General features: G+C 38.3%; 1 protein-coding gene across 5 annotated transcripts; it reads left to right on the top strand.

The window, feature by feature from the left end:
• Positions 1-80: 80 nt before the first annotated feature.
• fmt (fiery mountain) lies at positions 81-27,932 on the top strand. 5 transcript variants are annotated; one of them, XM_053748619.1, is made up of 23 exons: positions 81-260; positions 425-504; positions 1,409-1,517; positions 1,727-1,891; positions 2,288-2,452; positions 3,880-3,976; positions 4,455-4,573; positions 5,068-5,193; positions 6,098-6,199; positions 6,678-6,792; positions 7,787-7,914; positions 8,901-8,965; positions 9,084-9,240; positions 9,820-9,852; positions 10,005-10,052; positions 10,811-10,882; positions 11,375-11,449; positions 12,133-12,197; positions 12,755-12,831; positions 14,513-14,644; positions 15,144-15,224; positions 16,926-17,177; positions 19,053-27,932. In XM_053748619.1, the coding sequence occupies exons 1-23, from the start codon at positions 201-203 to the stop codon at positions 19,394-19,396; spliced, it is 2,667 nt and encodes an 888-aa protein (XP_053604594.1). In that variant the 5' UTR covers positions 81-200; the 3' UTR covers positions 19,397-27,932. The 5 variants fall into 5 exon arrangements, with proteins under 5 accessions (XP_053604594.1, XP_053604598.1, XP_053604596.1 ...); XM_053748623.1 differs by lacking the exon at positions 15,144-15,224; XM_053748621.1 differs by lacking the exon at positions 11,375-11,449.
• The last annotated feature ends 16 nt before the right edge of the window (positions 27,933-27,948 follow it).

Raw genomic sequence — 27,948 nt, forward strand, 5'->3', positions numbered from 1 at the left:
ATTTCTACTAAATTAAACAAAATTTAAGATACACGTACGTAGTTTTCAAACGTATTTATATGGCAACATTATCTCTGCTGTCAAAAAAGAAAGAAAACTGATCGTTGCATTTATCGGAGAAACGCTAAAAAATCTTGAAAAATAACAATTTTTCTATGGATTTAGTTTAATATAACATCTAGTACTTATTAATTTTAATTATGTTTTGGAGCGGTAACTATATCGTAGTAAGGGAGTTAAATTTTCTTCTCAAGGAAGAGGTGCGTATTTTGTTGTGGAATTGGTGGTTATAAGGGGTTGAACTGTTATTTTATTTCTGTAATTTCGTTTTTATTGGTAACTATCTAGACTCGAGACGGTGTAGGAATGTGCGAAGGTGTTTAATGAGTGATGATTTTATTGTAGCAATTTGGATTTGTTGCAGAATGTGACTTTGAGTCAAGTTTTGGAGGCGGATGACATCCTGCAGGAATGCAAGGCGGATAATAAAAATCTCATGCAATTGTAAGTATCCAGACACCCGGACAGAGTCTCATGACGCCGGAGTTTTGTGCAATTTTGTCTACTGCTAGTATGAGAATAACAATGCATGGTATCATAAAACTATGATTCATGCTGTGATTTGCGATAGAATTGGCTTGTTTATCGTGCTAAGGGCGTAAGCTAATCTGTAGCAAGCAAGGAAATGTCTCGTTTTATTACAATCATTATGATTATTGAGATAACTATTGCCACTTGTTTTTGTTGTCCAAAATGTTAGTGTTTGCTTACTTCTTTTAAAGATTTTTGCTCAATCACTATTATTGTCGACATTCTATAATTTTATTTTTATAATTATAATTTTTATAGGGCTGGCTTTTATTTCATGTTTATGTAGTAAAATGGTAAGGAATAGAAAAAAGTAAGTTTCAATAAACACAGGACTGCTAATAGCAGTTATTACAATATAACATTTATTGTCTTGTCCTCCAAGGTGTTAACATGAAAGTAAATAACTACCTGATGATTGCTATAAGCCACAATCTTATCTCTAGATTTGCAAGATATAGTAATTGGAACAAATTCTGTTAGTTACTTTTGTTATGACATTATGTTGTGTGAGAAAACTCAGAGCAATAGAATCACAAACTAATAAATCTTTTCAGGGATCAGCAACCCAATGAGGATTTTGCCCTATAATGCATTTGTTTTGGTACTTCATTCATGAGTTTATCAACTACCTCTAACTAGCAGAAGTTTTTAATACACTAATGAACTTAACAATTAGCTAATGTTCATGTTTCCTTACTATGATTATGACAGTAAACCTTGCAAGATTTTGTAAGAAAAAAATATTATTCAATGTGTCTAGAAAAGATTGCAAATGTATAAAGAATATGTTTTTTGAAATTCAACCTGTATATTGCAGCCTGACCCGTCCAGACATCCTCGCGGAGCTGATCACACTGATCACAGAGGAGCCGCCGCAGAATGTTGAGCTCACCGCTCAGTACAGACTAGCTAACATTGCATGCGAGGTATTCGAATATAAATTTCTTTCATCTATACTATTATTATAAAAAGGTATGTGTCTGTGTCGTTGTTCACCATTAGAAAGGTGCATTATCCAAGATTGAAATAGGCTATATTTTATCTCAAAATTCCCATGGATCAAGGCCCAGTGCAATATGTAGTACCTATATGTTGAAAGTTATTCAAAATAAGTATATTGCATGTGATTGTGCAGGTGCTCACAAGTGACCTCTCCACACTGAGCGACAAGCTGTCGATGGACGTAACACAGATGAACCGGCTCTGCGACTTCATCTCCAAGCCGCCACCGCTCAACCCGCTGCTGGCCTCCTACTTCAGCAAGACTGTCGAGATGCTGCTCGAGCGAAGCACCAAACAGGTGACATCTTGGTTCTCTCATACTAACGTGTTCCAGTTTTCATTCTCAACTGCGACACATCAAAGCCACATATTAAAAACAATAAAAACTTTTTGAAAATTGGTTGTGATTTTATGACTGTCATGAAATTTTGCAAGTTCGCCTACATTATTGTCTTACAGACTAGAAATTTCTTTGGATGGGGGGATTCCTCTACAGTTTACAGCATGGACCTGGTTTTATTGTGATGTAGTAGATTGTAGCTTGTGAGAAATAACTATTTAATTTAGTGCCTGTGAAGGTCTAATTTCTGAACAAATGATTTGAATTTGATCCATTAAATGCAACAAAATCTCACTGACGACAATAACAGCTTATGTCAAAATGTCATTTTTGTAACAATAAGTAAATCTCCAGGACTGGTACCTGTACCACATCGTGTGCCTGCGCGTGCTGGACTTCTTCAAGTCGCGGCGCGACTTCCTGCCCAACCTGCTGCGGCACATGGCCACCTCCGCCATCGCCGACACCTTCAAGTACCTGATCAGACTCGACGACCTCTTTAACAAGATCGTCATGGAGGTTAGTCAATTCATATAAATATCCCACAAAACATATTGCAACCAGTTTGCGGATTTCCTTTGGAAGGGATCTATTAGGAGCATGCATGGAGTGAGAGATGAGTATGGAGGAAGAGGGAGATTTGTCAGGATCGTGGTCAGTAGAAATCCTTTGTCTCTACCTACTTACATGGGACTCACACGGGCGTCATTATATTTATATATGTACTTTTATATTTTACTAGCGGCCCGTCCCGGCTTCCTTCCTTAGGAACCACACTATCTATTGGTAAAAACCGTATGAAAATCGGTGCTGTACTTTTTGAGTTTATCGCGAACAGAGAGATAAACAGACAGGCAGAGGACTTTGTTTTATAATATGTAAGGACGCTGAGAAGTATTATTTTATATATTTTTTAAAATATTTTATTTATGACATCCCACCGCTGGTCAAAAGCCTCCCCTTTCTGTTTTCAATCACTTCTATTCTTCGTCAGTTGTGGCCATCTCCTATCGAAGACCGACATTTAATATAATATTTAGTCAATAACCCAGTAATTCGCAACCTATTCTTTGATGGCCCTGTGTGTGTGTTGTGTCCGTTTCTGCGTTTGTATCCATCAACCTACGATACAAGGTCAGTGAGAGTCTTTGAGTGGATATTTATTACTAGGTATTTATGGTTGAAGTGTTTTATTTTTGAAAGCTTTTATTTAGTCCCGATGTTTGCTTGACTGTCTGTTAGATTTTTACTTCCCTTCTAGAATGTCTAAAAAGTTGAAATTTCACATGTCGCTTTCGTTTTTATGACAATGCGATATGTGATAAGCATGACCTGATGGTTTCATCTGGAATTGGTTCCCAACGAGGGAACTCCGTAATGGCTTACAGCATGGACATGGGTTTTTTGTCAAGCGTTAAACGCCACAATATCTCTAATATGTCATTTTTATAAAAAACTTGTTTTCTATACAAAAGTTACTTGTCTCCATGTATAAACAATATTATGACCTTGAAAAATGTATTGTTTATGTTTACGTTCTGAAACGTGACAAACAAATCGAGTGATAACTGAGTGCCGGAGACATCTCGTTGCGGACAGTTGTTGTTGACATTCTTATATTATGCTACTAGCGGCGCGTCCCGACTTCGCTCGGGCAAAACAATAATAAGTTATACACTTGAACCTTCCTCAGGAAACATTGAAACTATCTATTGATGAAAAGCGTACAAAAATCGAACCGGTATTTTTGGGTTTATCCCGTCGATACAGATTTCTTCTTGTCTAGTCCGGTATACAGACAGACAAAACACTTTATTTTATAATATGTAAGGATATGCCATGTCACACTATTTTAAACTACATTTAAATAATGAAATGGAAAAATTATGAATTCCGCTTGTTTCTATTATTTTTTCATGTCATAATAATGTAGAAAACGTTTGCAGTGGTTCGAGGAGCACCAGTTGCTGGAGAGCCTCATCCAGGTGGTGTGCGGCGCCTACCTGCCCGAGGACGGCGACCACAACCACACGCAGCACACAGGTCATACATACATACATACATACACACATACACTCATACTCGCTTGTTTCATCATGCATATAACTGCAGCTCATTCGGGGCTTCCTTCTTTTTGGCGTTTCGATGCCATTCCAATGTTGCATTAAAATTTTACCATCTTAGAGTATTAGAGTGTTGATGTCGATAAGGTTGACTGTTCGTTGTGGGGATTATTTTAAGTAAGAATTACGTGCGATCTCAATGATTGTTTATTTGCAACTAAAATGCCATCGAAGCGGATTGTATAACATAAATATAGCTTAGGTACATCTCAATAAATTGACGATTCTAACTTGGACAAGAGCACAGGGGTGGAATGACAGCTGTTTCTTTGTCATTAATTTAAGGTTATGATGTCGTGATGATAGTTGCTTATTAGCTGCAAAGTTTCCCTTAGTCGCCTCGTACATGGAATACAGAATAAGTGTATATGTAATAATTTTTCATCTTAAATGTGCAGAAAATGAAACAGAGGAGACATCGGCGCGGCTGCAGGCGGCGGCGTCGGCCAACGCGGCCGCGCTGCTGTGTGACGTCATCGCTTGCGGCGACGCGCGCACGCGCACGCAGGAGACGCTCGTTAGTTTATTTATATCAAGGAGATTCATCAGTAATTCGTTATCGTTATAACGGGATTTATATAAATGTTATCGATAATAGGTTTTCAATGTTAATAATAAAAGTAGCTTAAAAATAGTTAGTGTGAAATAATTAATATTATGAAATCTGATTACTAAGACGATGTACAAAATGGAAAAGTAAGAATATTTGTCAAATAATAGTAAAATTATAAAAATAGATAGTAATTTTTCTATACGAGCTTCTGCCCGCAGCTTCGCCCGCGTTTTATTTTTCCGGGATGAAAGGTACCCTATTTCCTTCTCCATACTTCAAATTACATGTATGCAAAATTTCAAGAAGATCGGTTTAGAAGATAGAGCGGGAAGAGGTAACAATAAGTTTGTTTTCGCATTTATAATATTAGTTAGGATTTGTCGATAATGTATAGGTCCAAGGGGACGTCCCTGCGTAACTCCATAATATCTTTAGCCGTGGTTGTCGTGCCGGCGCAGGTGAGCCGGCTGCAGAGTGAGCCGGCGGTGCGGCAGCTGCTGCAGGCCATGTTCACGTCGCGGCCGCGCGCGCGCGCCTTCGCTGTGCGCAGCGGCGCGCGGCTGCTGCTGGCGCTGCTGCACCAGGTACTGTGCTGCTGCTGCTGCTGCTGCTGGCGCTGCTGCACCAGGTACTGTGCTGCTGCTGCTGCTGCTGCTGGCGCTGCTGCACCAGGTACTGTGCTGCTGCTGCTGCTGCTGCTGGCGCTGCTGCACCAGGTACTGTGCTGCTGCTGCTGCTGCTGCTGGCGCTGCTGCACCAGGTACTGTGCTGCTGCTGCTGCTGCTGCTGCTGGCGCTGCTGCACCAGGTACTGTGCTGCTGCTGCTGCTGCTGCTGGCGCTGCTGCACCAGGTACTGTGCTGCTGCTGCTGCTGCTGGCGCTGTTGCACCAGGTACTGTGTTGCTGCTTGGCTCGCAGTCGACGTGTGTCTTGAGTTCGGCGACAGTGTGGAGCCGGCATAAAGGCGTAACGGCCGCCGGCCGGAGTTGTCATTAAACATGAAAGACGTGAGTCTCTGTATTATTTTTTTTCCAAAAGTTACAGCTTTTCACTTAGCTCCCAACGGCTCATTATCGCAGCTAAACGGAGAGCTGCCCTCCCGCCCTTTGCACATCCAACGAAACTGAACTAATACGATACATGTAACTTTTATTTATTTAATAGCATACACAACAGATCTTAGAATTTCGATTAAGCTGGAGCTAATCTAAATTGTAATCCGAAAGTACGTACGCCCAAATGCTTAAAAATTGTTTAGTTAGATTTGAGATGGTACAATTTTATATGTGACTAGCGGCTCGCCTCGGCTTCTCTCGGGTAGAACCATAATAAAAAGTAGCCTATGTCACTCCGGAAGGTTTCGCCTATCTCTGTGCCGAATTTCACCGAAATCGGCTCAGTAGTTTTTGAGTTTATTCATTACATACACAAAAAAACATAAATACATTTTTTTTCTCTTTATAATATTAGTATGGATAATATCCACAGGACCCGATCCTACCAAGCACAGACGAGGTGGAGGTGGAGCGATCGTCAGTGGAACTGGCTATTGCTCCACACCTGCCTCTGCTGCATCAGGCGCTGCTGCAGGTATTGTGTTGTCGCTAGCACTTGTTGTTGTTTTGTTCAAAATTATTTAATTGGCCTTGTCTACTGTTTTTCAGTGTTATTTTTCTCCCAGGAGCCACGAGACAGATAAACGTGAAGACTTTATAGATTTCGATAATTATTAACAGTTGTTTTATTTTTCCTGCTCAAGTTTGTTACTTATTTTGATAATATCTTGAGCTTCGAAAATGACCCTGAAGGGCAAATTACAAAATACAGTTTTTTTTTTTGATATAACACACAAATATCTATTTTGATCTAAATGTTTTCTCAGATAACTATTGAGACGAAGAAATTTCCTAGAATTAGTAATTAACATATTTGTAATAGAAGTGGTTTTGGTTTTTAATAGGTTTGAAAAGTCTTGTTTTCGAGTCTTAAATGTACGGGGTATTTTTTACCCCGAAAGTATAACCTCCGGAAAGCAGTCGCACAGTTGAAGGCAATATAACATGTGCAGGACCCTCGGGGCACCCGCGCGGGCGTGGGCTGGGCGCGGCTGCAGCTGGCGGCGCTCGTGGCGCAGCTGGCGCGCGCTGAGGGCGAGGAGGTCTGCAACGCGCTGCGCGCACTCGGTATTAACAATCAATATATTTATTACTAACTCAACGTTACTATATTTTATAACAAATACATATATAGATAAACATCCAAGACCCGGGCCAATCAGAAAAAAAAAACATTTTCCACCGGGGATCGAACCCGGGACCTCTCGGTTCAGAGGCAACACTGTTTTTGCTTTATTTGTTATCTACAGCTCCGCTCGCGCCATTGACATTCTTAGTGAACCACACAATCATCATCGGCCTACACTTATCCCGCTCGACGTGGCGTCGGCACAGCATACCAGTGTCAATTTCTCCCTGTCTGATGTCAACCGATCTGTTACTTCCTTTATAGCCACATCCTGCCTGACGCACTCAATCCACCTCTTCTTCGGCCTGCCCCTAGTTCTTTTCCCATGTTAAACGGATTTATCTAGAAACACAAAAATAAATCTATACATATAATAAAACTGTATGTGGATGTGGTCTGTTCGCGCAAAACGCAAAAACGACCGGATGGCATTTGATGTAGTTTACTTAGTTGTTTAGCGGATGGTCTAACTTAAAATCTTGTTTAGGTTTCATCGCGATATATTACTTAGAAACCGAAAGATGAGGGCGAAGCCACGGGCAAGAGCAAGTAAAATAATAAAAGTAAAGTTTCCGGTTTATAAGAGTGGTGATAGAAATGATATCACAAATTATAGTCCAATATCAGAGCTTCCTGCTATATCAAAAATACTTGAAAAAGTGATAATAACTCGTCTATTAAAGTTTTGAATTGCCGACTATATAATCTAACAAGTAGACATGGTTTGTATCGCTCTCCTACTCACCTTATATCGGCACCGGAGTGTTAACAGCGCGATTGCTATTGAGGGAACAAAGGAGAGGAGACGAGTAACGTTTTTGTTACGTGATAAAAAGTGCATTTGATCATTATGCATGCGCATTGTTTATTAAATGTATAGGAATTATGTTCTGGCATTGCTGTTACTAACAATATATTTTTTGAATTCGCCAGGCACTCCGGGCGTGCTCATAGACATGATGTTCCAGTACCCGCACAACAACTTCCTGCACGGCTCAGTGTACACTATGGTCAAGCACGCGCTGCAGAACAGGATATACCGCACGCAGTACGCCAAACATGTGAGTGTGTTTGTCTCTTATGTTATTGGGGAAAATTGTCTATTGGACTGGGTTAACAATTAAATGATTAAATATATAGTTTTATTAATTACGCGATTACATATGTTTTGTTTCAAAATTGTGACGGCACAAGATCTGTCATACGAGCTCTAGGATATAGAATTTGTGAAAAATGTATATCTATACTATTACTAGTAGCCCGTCCCGGCTTCGCTCGGGTAAAAATATAATAAATTATACACCTAAACCTACCTTCCTTAGGAATCACACTATTTATTGAGTTTATCGCGAACAGACAGACAGACGCGGACAGGACTTTGTTTTATAATATGTAACCATTATAAAGAGGTAAGCGTTTGTGAGTTTGTATGTTTGAGGCTTTTTCACCATTTGAAAGGTACATTATCCAAGATTGCTATAGGCTATGTTTTATCTCAAAATTCGCACGGGAGCGAAGCCCCGGGCAACATTTAGTAATATATATATATTTTTTTTTCGACTATCTCTGATTTGACTAGTTTGAGAGGTCGATTCCCGGTTTTTCTTATTGTTGCAAGCGTTGGTGCTTCAATATTGAGGAAAAACAAATAACGTTTGTATGCAGCGTTGTTCATATTTATTTGGACTGGGTTAAAATTTATATAACTTTCAAGGGAACAATGTATTTTCGTAAAATCAAAATCAAAATCAAAATCAAATCATTTATTCAGAAATTAGGCCTTCACAGGCACTTTTTCACGTCATAATCTAAATTAAATGATGTTTACCAAAGCTACAAACTACTAGCATTTCGGAACGACCACTGCTGAGAAGAAATGCCGAAAGAAACTCATTCAAACAGTGTTGGTCCCTATTATGCCAGAAGGGCTTACCATTTTTTATATATAAATTTATTTTGTAAGTCTGTTTTTGTTGGACTCGACATGGAATTTGATTATTTCAGAGCAGGTGTCGTATAAACGTAAATAATATGTGGATGTTTTCAGTTGTTGTTGGAGTGCGACCTGCTGACGCGGCTGATGGATGTCTACGAGGAAAACGAGAGCAAAAAGTGAGTCGTAGCGTTGCTAACACGCACCCGAGCGTCACTTTAAATATATTTGCGCCCCCGCGCTCCACCCGATGCGAGTATGCAGTATGTATTGACTGACTGACACTGAGACTTGCAGGAATCCGCGCGCCGCGTACATGGGCCACGTGACGCTGATGCTGGAGCAGGTCGGGCGCGCGCTGGAGCTGGCGCCGCCGCCGCCGCCGGCGCTGCAGCGCTGGCGCGCGCTGGCCGGCGCGCTGCTGCAGCGCGTGCAGCAGATGGCCGCGCCGCTGGTGACCACTGTCTCCACTAACTAACTACCAGGCGCTATCGGGACCGCGTGCCTCCAAATTCTAATTCTAAATTCTTTATTTAATATAGAATGATATACATCATTTATTGATATCAAACACTTTGCTTGCTCTATTGTATAATATTACGTTGTGTCGGCAAAACATTGAAACGAATACCCGCGTCGGGAGCTGGTGTCCACGGGTTGAGATGTTTGTTCCATCAAACCTCGTCAGCACTCGTTTGCCTCTATATGTGTTTTCTGGAAATATAGTTTAATAAACAATAATAGTTTCTTTACGTTGACGTGTGAACGACTAATTTCATCATGTAGCCATCACATGCGATGTAACGCGGGGTTATAGTTATGTATGGTGTACAAATACTTATCAGGATGATCAACATTGAAGATTTTCGAAAGTAAATTTCTTGCCAAAATCTTTCAACAGTAGCGACACTCACACCACACCGAAGAAATTAGTTCCTCTGTAGTAGCTATATAACCTGATTACACATGCAAGTAGATCAAAATTTTCAAATTCGGTGATGAAATATTTTAAAACTTGAAATGTTATTTTCAGGGTGGTTTCTATCCGTCAGAGAACATATACGAGGTGAGTTTACAATTTATCTATTTCATCTTTAAAAAGTAAAATAAAAAAATAATAATTATGGTAGTTTTAAAATAAAAATACATGAGTAAAACATTTTACCAATATAGTCATTTAACTGAATTTACATCTTAATGGCAATTTCTTGTCTCTAGGTAGACAATATGGCCGACAATACTAACTATATCGCTCCAGAGTACGAAGTAAGTGTTATAGAATACATCCACTGTAGTTTGAGTGTAATTAATTAGCAGTTGTCTGGTTGAGTGTGGACTAATATAGCAAATAGCATAATTTATCGCATCATTTCAGTTGTAGCGAGTTTTACTGTAACATTTATATATAAGTACTTTTTTTACTTCAAACAAACAAATTTCAAATCGGTCCAGCCGCCTTCGCGTTAGAGTAATAATATACATTTAAAAAATCGACGAATTGAAAACCTTTTTTTTTTCATGGGTGCAGTACATATTTAAATAAATAGAATAATTCAAATGTATACTTTATTGTCTGTAACTGATATTAACATTTGTACACATGTTTAATCAAAAACATCTTGATACTATAAAAACAGTGTTACAGTTTATTCCTGTAACATTTTCATTCGTTTATTTATATCCAAATAATATACATTGTGTTGAAATATTGTGTACATAATATATATTCGAGACATGCATAATTCATCTTAAAAGAATAAATACATTCAATCATGTCAGAGCCACATTATTAGAAGAAAACATTATGACAATATAATAACAGTAGAAACGAACGAGAAAGTTTGATGTTGAAAGTTTGAGAAAATTTGGTGACGTCACAATTTTGCAGTCAAAAAGCTTGCCTAATATAGGTACTTTAATCAGAACAAAAAAGGTACCTAGTAAATTGTTAGATACCTTTGTAATTTTTTGTATGTAGTGAAATAGTCGATGAGCACCTGTTGCTAAGAGCCCCTGTTGTGCAGATGGAGGACCGCAGCTTCAGCCTGCCGCAGCGCGTGGAGGAGCTGGCGGACGCTGCGGACGGGCTCAGCGAGGTATACCAGTAACGGTTTTATTCTTACTAGCTTTTCTTTACAAGTATTTTTTAGGGTTCCGTAACAAAAAAAAAATAAAATAACGGAACCCCTTATAGGATTACTCGTGTGTCTGTCTGTCTGTTCGTCCGTCTGTCATGGTCGATTTTCTCCGAATCTGCTAGACCAAATCAGGTGAAATTTAGACAGACGAGCAGAGCGTGATATGAGAGAAAGACTGTATCTTTCGATAGATCGAATTTTTCGAAATTTATAAAGCTTATTATTAAGTTTTTGTGTGGTGATATACTTAAATACGTATTCCATATATGAATGTCGCAAGAGACAACTAAGGTATAAAACGCATTGAAAAAGGGTAAAGCCAAGCTGGGAAAATTTAAAAATGGATTATAAGCGTATCTCGGGTATATATTGGGGCGCCCCAGCCTACAATGGAGCTGGCAACATACTCAAATGAGAGAGAGACGTGTATATGGTTTTGTCTCATTCCAGCTCCACATGCTGGGCGCGGGCACGGACCCGGTGGAAGATGACGATGAAAGTTCCAACTGGCCCGCAATTCAATATGTATGATCTTTTATTACCATACTAGTTTTTGCCCGTGCCTTCGCTCGCAGCGAAAGTAGCCTATATAACTGTCCTGCTCTCCAACTATCTCCAAACCAATGATCTAAAACCAGTCATCCATTTTGACGCGAAACATGGGCAAACAAACGCACTTTCACTTTTATAATGTTCGTAAATTCTTTATTGCACGAAGAACACATACAGTGGACTGTGAGGATATTTATATTATTGTCAATGAAAGGATTTGGATATTCTTCATATATAGCTATACGTAGCTTTCGAGTTTCGCAACCCTTAGGCTCGGTCTACCTCGTAAGCGACAAAAACGTGAATTTGTATCTATATCTGATAATAAATATAGTGAAAATAATATTTAAATATAGAATTCAGTCAAAAATAGAATTTCCTTTCATGATCACAGATATCTCCTAATTTTGGGTAGATACAGTCGGTTAAAAGTAAGAGAGGACTATAAACGTGTACGAGTGTTTTCTTGTGCTATAAGCACAGGAGTACACGCATGAGAAACACAAAAGAAACGGGACAGAGCGCTAATAATATCTTTTGTCTTTCACCTTGGAGTTTTGCATGAGATGGGCCGGAAAGTTGTATGGAAATGTTGTAATTTGGCTGGTAGATTTTGTCAGCGTTTGTTGGAAGTTTGTATGACTGCTTGGTTCCAGGTGCAGAGGTCGGTGAGCGCGTTCTGGGAGAGCGGCGACCGCCAGCGCCGGCGCTACGATCACGAGTTTGTGATCTTTTATTTATTATAGTTATGTATGGATGTGTGTGTGTGTGTGTGTGTGTGCAAGGACGGACTGGACGGATTTTTATGAAATTTGATACAAGGGTAGAATATAACCTGGAATAACACATAGGGTATTTTATCCCGAAATTCCCACGGAAGCGAAGCCCCGGGGTGCAGGTAGTTATTTTGTAAATTTGGATGATCAAGAGTACATAATATACATACAGATAAGTTTGTATGTTTATAATATTAGTGGGATGGGATTCCCTTCATAGACATGTTTTCAAGTCATATTCGATGTTTACAAAAATATTCAAAGCTGTATCTACTAGTATTTCGGAACGACCACTGCTGAGAAGAAAAGCCGAAAGAAACTCATGAATACAGTATTGATCCCTAGTTAGTTTCTAGAATTCACAATTTGTTTTCCATCGCTGCAGCCGCGGCAGAATATAGTCTGTGTCACTCCAACTATCTTTCTAATTTAATATAAAATAATAAAAAAAAAGGGACAAAAAAAATATGGTGTTATTTAAATTTAATTTGAAATCTTCCAGCGCGTGGGAGGACGGGCCGGCGGGCGACGCAGCCGCGGAGCACGAGGATGAAAACCAGTCTGAAGATAACACATGGTGTAAGTTATTGTATATGAATAACGTACGCTCAGTAAATAAATGATTCGGAGCTGTCGAAACTACGTGTATATTCTCTTAGAGAGGTGGAGCAAACAATAGATAAAATGAGCCATAGACAAAAGAAAGTAAACTAAAATGTTGCTATTTATTTATTTATTTATTTATTATATCGTATTACAAGGATTATTTGCGCGTGACAATACATTACACTTCGAAACCCCGAGGTTTGTGGCGCACTGCATGGACGAGTTTCATCAAGCATATACAGTATCTTAAGGCTAGAACTATATCTATTATCATTAATATAAACAATATTAATTTATGACCAAAGCAATAAACAAATATTTGAAAATATGCGAATGCTGGGCAACTACACAACAAGACACAGCATCGACAAGACATTGACAAGAAAAAAAAACATAGTATATCATTTTCGAAACAATAAATTTATATTATTTAAAAGATTAGATTAGTTTAAACTTAATATTTTTAGAAGTAAGATTGTTCTTTAAATCGTCCGGTAATTGATTAATCAAGCGAGGTATCAGGCAAGACACCGTTCTCTCACCGAAGGTGTTTATTGTTCGCGCGCTCAGCGACCAACCGGTGCCGCTCCAACAGGCGTGTCACACCAAATTATCAAGGAGTCACTGTTTAGTTCCTACTTTCCTAGGTCGTAAACATGGCTGTGCGTGATGCATAATGCTCGTGTCCAGTGCTGGTCAATATAACATATAAAAACAGCGCGCTGTTTCCTCGCAACGTATAGCGCCTGCTAAAAATGTATTCGTATGAAGCTACATTATAACGAAGCCGCGGTCGTTGACCTGTGTGCGCTGTATGCTCGGACTTACCTTGCGGCGTTAAAGGAATCAGTCGACCTCTAGCTCTGCCCGTTTAACGTGCGTGTGGCGGAAGACGCTAGATTTCGCGCGCGATTCTACATTTTAAATAATGTCAATAGTGTATATATAATGTAATTAATGAACGATTCCAGTTATGAATGTTGTGTTTGTGCAAATACCGGGTCTTGGATGTTTATCTATATATGTATTTGTTATAAAATATCGTTGAGTTAGTATCCCATAACACAAGTCTCGAACTTACTTTGGGGCTAGCTCAATCTGTGTGATTTGTCCTATTATATATATATGTAGCTATATATATATATATGACGAGCCCTCGTTGTTTATAACAAAATGAACAATTGTTAATCTCTGACTGAGGACGATTTCTATAATTTTAATAACCGCTTCTATATAATTTTGATCAAATATAACATGAATACCAAAGATATCAAAATTCTAGACAGTCCTAAGCTTGCAAAGTATGAAGGGAAGTTCATTATAGTAGCAACATAATACAATGAACCAAAAAGAAGCCATCAAATAATTATTCTCTTTGAAAACGTTATATTAACCCAACACGTCTAAATTGTCTGTACACGTCGGGAATTAGGAATCGTTATGTTGTTAAAAATTATTATAATTTATTTAGATTATTTATTTATCAGAATATGAAATAACGGCAGAAATAAATATAACGGGCGCGCTTCGGAATCGCGATTCCGTTCATATTCATTAGTTTTTATAGCGCGCTTTTTTATAAAAAAATTAGCGTATTCTATAAAACGCGCTATGAAAATATAGCCGTTAAGAACACCACTACTCGTGTCCACAGTGCCGTGGGAGCAGGCGGGGGCGGAGGCGGGGGCGGAGGCGGAGGCGGGCGCGGAGGAGGCGCCGTGGGCGCAGTTTGAAGCGTTGGCGGCTGCGACGCCCGTCGACCCCTTCGCCGACACTCACCAACAAGGTCAGCTTCTTAGCTTATATCTAGCTAGTTTTTATTGTTACTTTTATTTTTAAGCGGTAAAGTGGTTTTTGATCGAAAGGTTCCAGGTTCGAATCTTACTCGTGTCTGAGGAGTATACTAATTTGACTTATATTTTAGTAATTCTCATAGACCACCACGTGCTTCAGGCGAAGCACAACATCGCGAGGAAACCTGCACTCTGATTAACGATTCGAGTTCACTAGTATGTATGTATACGAAACATTTAATTATAAAATGTTTCATAATTGAATCACTGGGCGTTTTTATTTCCAGAATAATAATAATTAGAATATATACGGTTCCAGAAATTCTATCCTTACTTCGAATAATAAAAATGCAATTAAGATACGAATCTAGCAATCAGTCCGTTCCGACTTCGTCCTGGATTAGGGGTTTCAAAATATGGTATCTAGAATTTTGAAACGAGAATGTTATACCTTAGATAAATTTGAAACTTAATTTGAATGTAAACTGTCAGCACCGGAGCCCTCGAGCGCGGCGCTGGCGGAGCAGCAGCGGCCGGCGCTGTGGCCGCCGGCCGCTGACGACGATGATGACGGTAACTCACATGTTTTGTTTGTGTCTCATTCTCGTTGTATGCTATAGAATATAATACACTCCTCAAATTCAATAAGTGTTTATTGCCATTCATATTGTAAGTTCATTTCTCAATTTACTTATGAATATATAAATTACATGTTGACGACAAAAGTTATTCAAAAATTTACTTTTAAAGTGCCGGTGAAGATGACGCGGCGCAGTAAATTTCGCTGTGGTTTTTCAAAGACGTCAATAATTATTAATAAATGTGGGTGTTATAAATATAATATATCATTAAGTTGAAGATTTGTTTATGTGATTATATCGCTCACCTGCCTGACTTCAATTCTCTTTGGAGACGTTGTTGTACAATAAGTTTTTATTCTTTAATCGCTTGGTGTGGAAAATATTGTGTAGTTTCGATTTGGACGGGAATGACACGACAGAACGTCTGAACGTCCTGGGTTCGATATATACGAGGGGAGGTCAATAAGTTCGCGGAATGGAGGGGTTGGTGGGGGTAGGTTCACTCGTCCAGGTAGTTACTAGTTGAGCACCTCATTAAGAGTATATATATCAAGTTTGAACGTAATCGGGTCATTAACTTTTGTGTTATCGACCTGTAAACAATTGAATCGGGAAGAAATCAGCCAGTATGGAGAAAATTGAACACCGCGCCGTTATTAAGTTCCTTACCAAGCTAGGAAAATCCGCTCAGATTATTTTTCAAGAGCTGTTGGCTGTTTACGGGGACTCTGCCCCTGGAAAAACGATGGTTTACAAGTGGCATGGTCTTTTCAAACAAGGAAGAGAGTCCATTGAAGATGACCCACGCTCCGGACGGCCAATTGAGGCCACCACTTCGGAAATCGTCGAAAAAGTAGAAAAACTTGTATTGGAAGATGCCCGGTTGAAGAAGAAGCAGCCTGCAGCAATGATTGGAGTATCCGAAACCAGTATTTTGAATATTCTACATGATCATCTTGGCATGACTAAGGTCAGTGCAAGATGGGTTCCGAGAATGCTCACGCCACTTCAAAAACGTGAACGTGTCGAGTGTTCTTGTCAGTTTTAAAAAAGGCACACCTCCTCCAAAGAAGTACAAAGTGACACAATCGGCTGGCAAGATCATGGCGACTGTCTTTTGGGATACAGAAGGCATTTTATTGATCGATTACAAAGAACGTGGTGTGACTATAACGGGACAGTACTACGCTTCTTTACTGGAAAGATTAAAAGAAGCTATTAAGGAAAAAAGATGAGGAAAGTTGTCAAAAGGTGTGCTCCTTCTGCACGACAACGCACCCGTTCACACGTGCCATGTTGCGACGGCTGCCATTCACCGATGCGGCTTCGAACAATTGAACCACCCACCCTACAGTCCAGACCTGGCACCCAGTGACTATTATCTATTTCCAAAAATGAAAAAAGAGCTGCGTGGAAAGAAATTTGGCGACGATGAAGAAGTGAAGTCGGCAATTTCGTCCTATTTTGACACCAAAGATAAATCATTTTTTTTCGATGGTATAAATAAGTTATTTGAGAGATCTGAAAAATGTATTACAGTTAAGGGAGAATATATTGAAAAGGAAAAATAGTTTGGTGTTTAATTTCAACCCGCTTCCCCCTTATTCCGCGAACTTTTTGACCTCCCCTCGTATAATAGTTTTGTTGATTGGTGTGTGTGTGTGTGTGTGTGTGCGCTGGCTGACACCGACAGCGACGAGCTCACGCCTGGCCGGGGATCTGCTGCGCGCGCTGCAGCTCGCCGCGCTGCTGTCCTCCGCGCAGCCGCAGGACCACCATCTTGTTGGAACTAACATGGGGACAGACGAGAATGTCGCTATCGCTGGACAAAATATTGAAACCAATATTGCGACAAATCTCGAAGAAAATATTGGACCAAATTCTGAAGCGACGAGTCCCAAAGCAGATGCCCCGCCCGCGGCCGCCAGGGAGACTGTCGGTGCAGGTCAGTGGATTCTTGTCACATTATTGTTTCTGTATATAAACAATGTTGACTATATTTTTCAAAACAACCTAATATGAGATAGGATTGTATAAAAATATGCCACCACCCCACTTAGCTATATTGTCTACGGTTTAGTTTGTTTTTATTGACTGAAAAAAATGAAAGGGCTGTATCAACTTGACTGGCAACATGTATCTATAAACCAAAAGACGTCAGCGTATTGCCGCTAGAGACGGTGATTCTTTAATATTTCAATGGTAATTCAAATATAGTAAAGTCTTAAATCCTTTTGAAACTGAATAATTTCTATACTAATAAGTGACCTACTCTACAGCAGTAGTAATAGAAGTAAGTCGTATTGTACTCTACTTATACGTTTTATTTCTTTTTATATTTTATTTTTTACCATGTTCAAAAGTAAATAAAAATTCATTCATGGTACCAATAAATCTATAAAGGATGATGCGATTTTAAAAAATACCTTTGAAGTGTTCAATTATATCACTCCAAGATGACATTGACGATTAAACATGTCTGCTTTTCGTAAACAAATCGTTTCATTTCTCTATATTATAAATTAAAAGTGTATGCGACAACTCTTTATTCATAAATAAAAAATAATTCATTAATAAAAAATAAAATAGTACGTTAACACACACAAGCGGATTGCATAAGTTCATAGTGAGTAGCGTAATACATTCCAATGTAACAGACAGGGAAAGACTACATCAATAAAAATTCAATGAACTTCTGTATTCCTGGTGAAGATGACCGCAAAATTCATAGTAAATAGCGAAGTAAATCGTAAAGTAATAGACAAAGACGGATATATAACAGACAGAGAAAGCTTACATCAATGAACATTCAATGAACTTCTATACTCCTAGTATAACGGATGCAAAGATGGCCGAAAAATCTAGAACTACTACAACAAAAGAAAACAGAAGGCAATATATAGATCGCAGCAAGAAGGAACGAGACAGGAATAATCGAATGCTCCAGAAACAATTACAAGCCTTCCTTCCGCACACTCACACAGAACAATAGCCAACATTCTAGAAACGCCCATTTTGCAATAGGTGCGAAAGAGAAGTAAATACATCCTTTACGCCGTTTCATTCTTACAGTACCAGGCAAACATCTTCCGCTATAAGTTCGATTTTATTCTAAAAAGTTCTTACTGGAATCTTCTACAGTGTACCAACAGGAAATTGCTCGTTGTTGTCTGGGTATATGAGAATCTCCGAGTCCTTCGACAGGACAGTTTTTTATTTTACCAGTTCCAGTCTACAGTCTCTTGGAAACAGTGGAGTACAGAAGAAATAATTAGTTCCAGTAAACAGTGAATACAGTTTTCAGTTATAGTAATTAGTTTTCATCAATTTCAGTGATAAACATTCAGTTTTATTTGAGCACAGAAGAAACAGTGAACAGTTTAGTTAAAGTGAACAGTGTTACAGTTTCAGTAATCAATTTTCAGTTAGTGTTCAGTCAGTTTTCAGTTTTATTCAGTTAGTTTATCAGAAACAGTGTTAGACACAGTACAGTGCAGTGATACCAGTACCTAGAGAGTGCACAGTGATTATTAAAAGTGATAGCATAGTTCATCGTATTAATTACAGATAGAGACTATGTATATGTATAGACAGTAATTGATAGACAGTGATAGTTTATAAATAGAATAGTGCATAGACTAAGAATATAGCTATAACTATACATAGACAATAAATCCTGGACTCTGAAAATCTGTGCATTTTCTTACTTCTATTTATTAGTGAACCTATAGTAGTGCTAAAAGACACCTAGGCGAGTCTACGATTAGCCTGTGTCTTGCACAAAAAGGTTCCTCTTTGACATTTTACATTTAATTTCCAGAACCCAACACAATAACGGGCGATAATAGTTCGTGTAGCGCGGACAATACTGAGAGCGGAGCCACCGCGGATAGAGAATCCAGCGCGAATTCCGGATCTGGCGCGGGTAGCGGATCCAGCGCGGATTGCGAATCCAGCGCGAATTGCGGATCTGGCGCGGGTAGCGGATCCAGCGCGGATTGCGAATCCAGCGCGAATTGCGGATCTGGCGCGGGCAGCGGATCCAGCGCGGATTGTGAATCCAGCGCGAATTGCAGATCCAGCGCGGATTGCGGATCCAGCGCGGATTGCGGATCCAGCGCGGATTGCGGATCCAGCGCGGATTGCGGATCCAGCGACAGCTGATGGGCGCGGTTCCCGCCCTGGCTGGCCTAGACAAACTACATTGTTCTATTGCCATATCGGATTCACACTACTACCACACATTTTCATCATATTTATATTTAGGAAACAACCTTACATCCTATTTCCCACCGGGGTAGACAGAGACTAATGTCTCTGTATCCTTGAAAATATAACACCAAATTTATGATTGTGTTATACGCGTTATTTAATTCGTTGGCTGTTGTGAATGTACTAATTACTGTATTTCATGACATTACAAAATAAATACACAACACATATTTTAAAATCGTTCTGATTTCGATAAAATTTTTAGAATTGAAAGTTGGGAAAAGTTTTCAGAATAATCGATCGAATCTACCCCTAAAATATTTGTATTTCATTAGCAATCACTACAAATTAATTATGAATATAAAGTACCGATTTTTATGTCATTTTATTATAAAATTTTATCATCGAGCTTAGTGCAATTTTATGACTAACTTTGTAATCAAAATTACCTCTAAATATACTATATGTAACCAATTTTGTAGCAGACTTTGATACTGTATATGAAAAAATAAAAATCATTCAATATATCGCTCAGACAGCATATAATTGCATGCCTAGTTATATTGGCAACTGTGTTATTACAACTGTGATTTTTTAAATGAATTGTTGAAATTATATTGTGTTATCACGTCGCTTGTGAGACGGTATGTGCCCCCTTACTACTGTACTATTTTATGGTCTATCAAATCAAACACAGAAACAAATCCTATTTCAACAAATGAGTAATTGTGAGCGAGCGTTATTCGGTATATCAACTACTAGCCGCCCGTCCCGCCTTCGCTCGGGTAATCATAAGAAATCACACACAATAAGCGTCTTCATTATTCACAAAAAAATATATTAAAAAACCCGCCTCAAGATCCATTGCGTAGTTTGAAACATCTACGCATGCGTAGACGCGGGCGGGCGCAGACACAGTGAAGCAACTTTGTTTCATGTAATACGTTTTTGTTGTTTCCTGCTGGTAGAAAGTGGCTGTGTGTTTCATTCCATATAAATACACCTCAGCTCAGGAACACGTTTTTTGCCAATCTTTCCCTTGTTGATAAACAAAAATAATTCATTCGATAATACCCAGTAACGCTTGTAATATAAACTTTAAGGGCGACCTTTACAGATGTACTTTAATTGTCATATATAGTTGCATATATAACCAATGTTTGCCAATGAAAAGTAAGTCTACATAGGACGCACTAAAGCTCTTTTTTCAACGAACATTATTTCTCCGGGCGGGAGCTGTACCTCATAAGTCGGCTACGACTTTTACAACCCAAAATCTAAGACTATGTTATACAACTTTATTGTACAAATGAAGTATTTTATCTGTTAACTTCGTCGAGCTTCACATAATATGTTCAGCTGTTTATATTAATAGCCGTCAACGCCGTTTTTGCTTCGTATTCCATACGCAGTTGGTGGCGATTGCAGACGAATAGATTGTTATCGATGATAACCTTGAAAATATCGATTAAAAAATAAATGCCTATATAAAATATAGTGATATCATAGCAGCAGCTTATTCTTATCTAATAAATGGTCTTTATGTAACATTTGTTGTATACGGCATAATATTTTCGATTGTTTATCAAGAATGTCGATAGTGTTATTAAAAAAAACTTGTATCACTTTACAATAACTAATTTGCGTTTTGATAAAAAGAAATTGTTGAATTGTTTTTTAAGCCAAGTACCGATAGTTGTCTATTAAAGGTTAACAATTTCACAATTGCTGCGTATAGAACTCGAAGTCCACTGTATTGAGTGCAATATATTCGTATATATGCCAGTTGACTGTCCCCTTGGCTAAGAGTAAAATCTTGACGTTAGCCGTTAGGGTTGTCAACATAATTAACGGCGCCACAAATATATCTCCCCTCGTGGATGTACTACCAGATCATTTTAATCGTGACATACCTTACCTTTTGACTTAATAATTCTAACTTATCCTTTTAAAATATGTTTTGTAATAAAATATTTTAGTTCTAGTATATTCCGTTGGGTCCGAAATGTTGTGGCGCTAAAGTCTTTTTTATTAGATAAATTTAATTGTACTGTGATGTTCAAGAGCAACGCACGTGTGATCGTATTGTATTGCCCGTCGGGAATACGTGAGGTTCCAGGCCACTGCACATTTTACTCTGTTATTTGCGTTGAAATGTTTATTCATGGTGTAACCTCACATATTTCTGGTCGTTATACGTAAATCTAGCTTAGAGTCGCGGGCTGCGTTATTTTTAAAGGAACAAGTAATCATAAAATAGTATAAGCAAGATTATATAGTACTTTGTTAAAATTTGAATACAAAGATTTATGTAAATCGACAATGGTTTTCTTCTATTCCAATCATATTTGATATTATTTCCTAATTAACGTTTTATATTCAAATTTTATTAAAATACTTAGATTAAATATGTATTATATTTCGAAGACCCGCGACTCGATTTTAAATTGTCTTAATCTTGTAAATAACAATAGGAGAGGAAGAACGCGCCAAAAGTGTAAATTACAGTAATATTCGCTTTTATAGGTTTTGTGGACGTCATCGCGGGTTACAATAGCTGATGATTCGTAGTATCTTCCTTGAATTTTACTTTCTCGATACTGTCATGCTATCTCACTCACGACGGTTTTGTCCACTGAAACCTTACACTTATTTAGTGAAGTGACGAGTGAGAAGGCGATATTGCGAGGCATCATACAACTTAACCTTTAGCTCGCGATGACTCATCATAACTAAGCAACAAATGCTTCATTTTGTGTTGAGAATCATAATTAATATTAACACAAAATGAAGTTTGGAACACCAAAGTCGGTCAAGAAATTGAAGAAAACTGATTTTTAACGACCTAAATTTGTTTTGAACTTGCAATGTGAAATAGAATGGTCAAGATTGGTCGATAATCGCCCAGTGTTTATTTTTATCACTTTCTTGACAGACTGTACCTTATAATATGGCTAATATGGCGTTATTTCCGAAATATCGAAGGAAATGGCGTCTTATCTGAATGATGGCGGTCCGTCGGTGATATTATTTGTTTGTAGCCCGGCTTGTAGCCGAAGTGCCTTCTGTTATAGCGATGCTGCGTTCACAAATGATCGGTTGTGTGTCTCGGTCGCCGGACTCGTTTGCTGTATCAATTCTTTTTTGTAGCTGCTTTACAAGGTCGTTACAATATTATTTTTTTGTTAGTTACGCAAATATCTGAAGTGCATTTTAGACTCTTGTCTTGTCTTTCATATCGAGTGTTATTGCTAACACTGGTGTTAAATTTAATTCCATTCGCCTTAAGGCATCTGTCATGACTTGTGATTATTTAATTATACCATCAGCGTTTGCTTACCATTATTTCATTCATTTCTCATTCAATTCACTTCATTGGTTTCAATCATTCCCTCATTCCCCTGCACTAGCACAATTGATACAGCAAGCTATAGTCCAATTAGATTAATTTTAGAGTATGATACCCATATCGTATGTATTCATGGAACGTGTTCAATTCATTCATTCAATTGTGGTTTTGTCTGTAACGTTGAGGTTTGCGTACATGGTCTCAATATCATCTCATATCGAGTAGTACCTATATCAGTACACATATCGATTTAAACCAATCGCCTCTTCTGTAGTCACAGGTTTAACTTCCACTTATGTGTTTTATTATTTTTGTGTAATATGTTAAAAAATTTACATATAGATATACAAGTCAACTATATGTTTAGTTTGCGGTAACGTTGTAACTGAATGTAGTCATATCGACATTTACCTCCGTTTATAAATGTTGCCAACGGGAAAATGGTAAATTTAAAACATAGCCGTACTTTTATTTGAATTTGATTAATTTAATTGTAATGGTACTAAATGTTGAAAGGATTTCTGTTCGCTTGTTTTTCTTGAATTTGTTATTCAAATTAATTAATTTTGTGAACAAACGTAACATATATAATATTATGAAGACGTACGCTATGTGTCGCCATTAGGCAATCAATTTAATGTTTATCAGTATTATATACATTCTCAGTTGTACTGAAGAAAATATAATTTTCTACATTTCCAACATATTGTAAAAACATTTTGTCCTAAACATATTGTATTCATATCGTAGTGCTTGTGAGACATGTACTAACGCCTCGTCAAATCCTCGTTTATATTTTAGCTGGATTCCCTAATGTGTTATGGTATCTTATGCCGGCTCCACAATATCGGCAAACTCGGCGGTTTCAACGTACATTGCTGTTTTTCCTTGCGATATTAAAACCTCACAAACAAACTATATGCAACGTACGTTCACTGGCGGCGGCAGCTCTCGGAGTTCGTTGACAGTGAGGAGCCGGCGTTGGGGCGTCCGCTGTGTGATGTGTTGTCGTATAGATAAGGTATTCAGTCACCCTACGTGCGCAAGAGATGAGTGTAAGGTCCATTTCTGTCGCGCTTTATTTTGATTCGGTCACTACTTGCTTCGACTTCGTCACGCAGCGGATGTCAGATTTGTTTTTGGCCGCGCTTAATATAGATTTAGTCATTTCCATGACTAAATCATGATGCGGCTTGGAAATTTGAAACGTGGAACCGGGAGGGGGATTATACTTAACGTTGTTGCTTGTTTGTGTTTGGATTGTGATGTGAGATGATGACTCCGCGGCTGATCATACCCGCCGCGACGATATTTATTCTGCAATCAATTCTTTATAACACATAAGTCGAATATTTTGCTAGTTCACTGTAACAGGTTTTCTTTTGCCGCCATTTTCCGTTGAGTGTCGATTGGAACGTTAAGAGATATAAAAAAATGGATGGAATTTACGTACTTTGACGTATCCAAGAAAACGTAAAGAATGGAATAGTTTGGTATGATGTAGTCGCGGTGTCAACCGAAAGGTGCTACTTGTAATGTGTGTTTCGATGTGTGATTGGCGTGTGTGTGGAAACCTTTATTTCCCTATAGAATCGAGGGCTGGTTCCTTGCGGAGGGATATTCTAAAATTATTGCAAATTTTAAGGCTTAAAGTCATTTTCCTTAAGGCACGTCTCGTGTAGAAGTAACAAAATCTTGTATCTTGTGAAAAACGTAATTACAACAGTAGATAGTGGCGAAATCGCAGCGATTCCGTTTTTAGGAAGACGTTGACTACGCTGATCATTGGCGACCGCTGCGTGACGCGTATTCAGTCTCACATAGTGCGACAGAAATGAGAATCTCCCTCTTGCTCGCGTAACATGTTACGATGAATGAGATGGGCGAATACGCGTAACGCAGCGGACGTCCTATATATTATTACTAAACCGCAATAGCAACGTTATCGATGAGTGTCTTCCTAAAATTGTGGTATTATACTTGTTAGTATTACGTGTGTAAGTGTAACACTAGTGCAATTATTCGTTTTCGTCTGTTGTGCTCCAAGGATGTGTAAATATAAATTTTAATAAACCGCCCATTAGCAAAAGTGGACTAAGGTTAAGCTTCTGTTGAAATAATTTGAATGAAAATGCGTGATTTACAGTCGGTTGAAATATATTTTACCAAAAAGTTTTATAGCTTTAATATGTTCATTTTGGGAAGTTCGTGTATTTTCATTCATACATAAAATTGTGGTAATAAAAGCTTATAAGTAGTCCGGTTTGCTGATGGTTCCATGTGTATGTACAACCAGCGTTTCCTATAACCGTACAAGTTCGTACCAAATAGTCGTGTACATATTTACTCACTTTTTAATTAGGCAAGTGTGTAGCGAAATATTATACCTATCAGTGGACGAGCGCCTCGACAAATTAAGCGCATAATGATGAGACACGCGAAATGTCAGATTGTCAATTTTTACTTTTTAATATTACGAAATATTCCCTTTTAACTAAAAAAAAAAATGTTAATTAAAAAATCTTTATCGTATTTCTTACGCATGTCTTGTTTCTACCATGGCATTTTGTGTGTTTATGCGTGCAGAGTTGTCAGCGCGTGACGTGTTTTGTGACATCTCACATTCACTACAACCGTCCTGATTTTCATCTTTAGAAGATTCTTCAGCCCTTCTAGAGAAACGTACAACATTCAAACGTAACTGAAAATATTAATTCAGTGTATATTGGTAATTAACCACGTATAGATTGGTCTCAAGATGGTTATATAACTTTCCCTAGACACGCGTGCGCAAGAGATTGTAGAGTTGTTCATCTCTGTCGCACATACGTGTTCCTGCGACGTGTAGAATGTGTTCATCTTTTGTTTCTTATGAAATAAATTGGTTATTAAATTTTCAAATTAATTAATTTTTAAAATTATACTTTTTCTTTATTGCTACCTTTTAGCCAATTTGATGAGATTGGTTGAACGTGAATTTGAGACTTTACTGTTGATTAACGTATTTTGTTTACAATACTAAGTTGGACGTTTCACTAAGAGGGTATGTATGTAGTCTCAGTGATCTCCCCCCATTGTCTTCAGTTTACGCTCACTGTCTGTTTGTTTCATTCATTTTATTAATATATTTTTTTGTAAAAATATAGATTGTTTGATCGCACTGTAACAGTACTGCTGATAAATTTGAAGAGGTATACAGATACAAAGTTCTAATTATTTAGGAGACGCATAAAATGCTATACCGTATCATATATATATACTGCGCTTATGTGCAATACCAGTTATTTTAAATAACAATTATGTAATAATTATGTAATATATACTTTTTGTTTGGAAGAGAAACACGAGGAATCCTGATAATAATAAACTATTGGGATATAGTCTGTATGCCCATTTACATTTGTCGACAGTACTAATAAATTATAACATTTTATATCGGTGGTAGATTCTAAGTGTGCGGCTTACTCGTGATGGTGATTGCTTTGTGTTCTACCTCGTACAGTGAAGCTGCCAGTCCAGTGCCACTTTAAGCTTTACGCTTTGGCTTGTAAAGATCAAATTAGTATTGGACTCTGCCATTCGTACATTCGGCTACAGATCAAGCGTGATTTTTATTAGCACTGTTGAAACCCTCAAATTAAATTTCTATGTTTGTGTTCAATAATTTTACTATTTTACATTGGGTGAAAGTGCTAACATTGTTGCGCTAGTTGTGCGGCCCACTGTACAACGAGGTTCTTAGTTAGACTTATGATAATATGGACATTGTGTTAGACGATAAATTATGTTAATGTTTTCTCGTTGAAGTTACGAGGTACACTGAGAAACGTGAAGATTGTACAAGGCAAGCAGGCTTGAAACTGCGCTCGTCGTCTCTGTCTCGAGCGTTAAGAGTGAAAGAGACGGAGAATCCAGTCTGATCACATTACTCAAATTGACATTTCATAGTTAATGTTAAATATAAAAATTGGGCCTGAACTTTTTACTACTTTTAAACTGATTGGCTTTGTATCTTCTGGTGTCTCTTGACAACGCTCGAGTCATCCAAAATGAATTGAAGATAGTTTATGTGGCGAGTCATTGCTGCGAAGTGGATACAGAGAAGGATCTGAATTCGTTCGTTAATCATTGAAATAACATTGTCAAAGTTAAAAAATTTACAACAGGTCTATACGTGACGTTACTTTGCACCTTTGAATGATGCCAAATTGTATAATCGGGACGTCGGGTAACTGATGTAGATTCCGTTGGTATGTGTTCAGTGTTCACCTCATGTGGGCTAACGAGAACTGTGCCTTCCGGGCGGGCCCGCGCGCGGTGACGTGTATGCAATGCATGTGATCGGGCATAGGGAAGCAATTACGGTTTTCTCGACAAGATGTCTGGGGCTTGATTCTAACGCAGTCGAAGTTCATTTCATCTAATTTAGAGAAAATAGATTTTATTTTAATAAAATTTACCATATTTACCATTCATACATTTTTTCGATTGTGATTTCCTTTGAAGATACATTTAAAAATTGGTGGAATGAAGTTTTGATTAGGTGAAAATCGGGTTCCAGCGTAGGCGTGACGTAGTACTTTCATTTGTATGCTACAGTCAACAGCACATTGATTGATTAGCTAACGCTGCTGTCTATGCATTTGTCTTTCGGAATACCCTCATTATTTTGCGACGGCATGTTAAACACACCGCGCCTCACACCAGGCAAGATGACGTCAATTGAAACTGACCTTTAAAGCGCCCTCTATAGCCTCACTTTAGACTGACGAGAGCTGACAGCGAACAGTCCGATAATTTGTTGTCAAGTAATAAACGTCATCTTACTAGGTAGGAGCGGTGCGTTGGCCGTTTCGTTTTAACGGTGACCTCCGCGTTACACTTGTTACGATGTATATTCAGCCCGTCTCGGTCGCACACCTCGCGTGTGACAGAAATAGAAGATTTGTCTGTCTCTTTCGCAACTAAGGTGTGACGAGGACGGGCTGATAAGCGACGCGTCACGCAGTTTTAATTTGCTATTAATATTTGGATACGGTCACCGCACGCCCGCGCCCGAGACATAATAAATGCTCGTAATGTATTCTATTGTATTTATATTATATCATAGTTAAAATTTTATTAAAAAAAGTTGCTCAATAAGTGTAGTTTTATT

Source organism: Plodia interpunctella, chromosome 8 (genome assembly GCF_027563975.2).
Source record: "Plodia interpunctella isolate USDA-ARS_2022_Savannah chromosome 8, ilPloInte3.2, whole genome shotgun sequence".
NCBI lineage: Eukaryota > Metazoa > Arthropoda > Insecta > Lepidoptera > Pyralidae > Plodia > Plodia interpunctella.

Coding starts and splice junctions, on each gene's coding strand:
- fmt (XM_053748619.1), top strand. CDS start 201: ATGTTTTGGAGCGGTAACTATATCGTAGTAAGGGAGTTAAATTTTCTT. Junction 8,966..9,083: donor GAGGAAAACGAGAGCAAAAA/GTGAGTCGTAGC, acceptor TGAGACTTGCAG/GAATCCGCGCGCCGCGTACA. Junction 9,853..10,004: donor CGTCAGAGAACATATACGAG/GTGAGTTTACAA, acceptor TCTTGTCTCTAG/GTAGACAATATGGCCGACAA.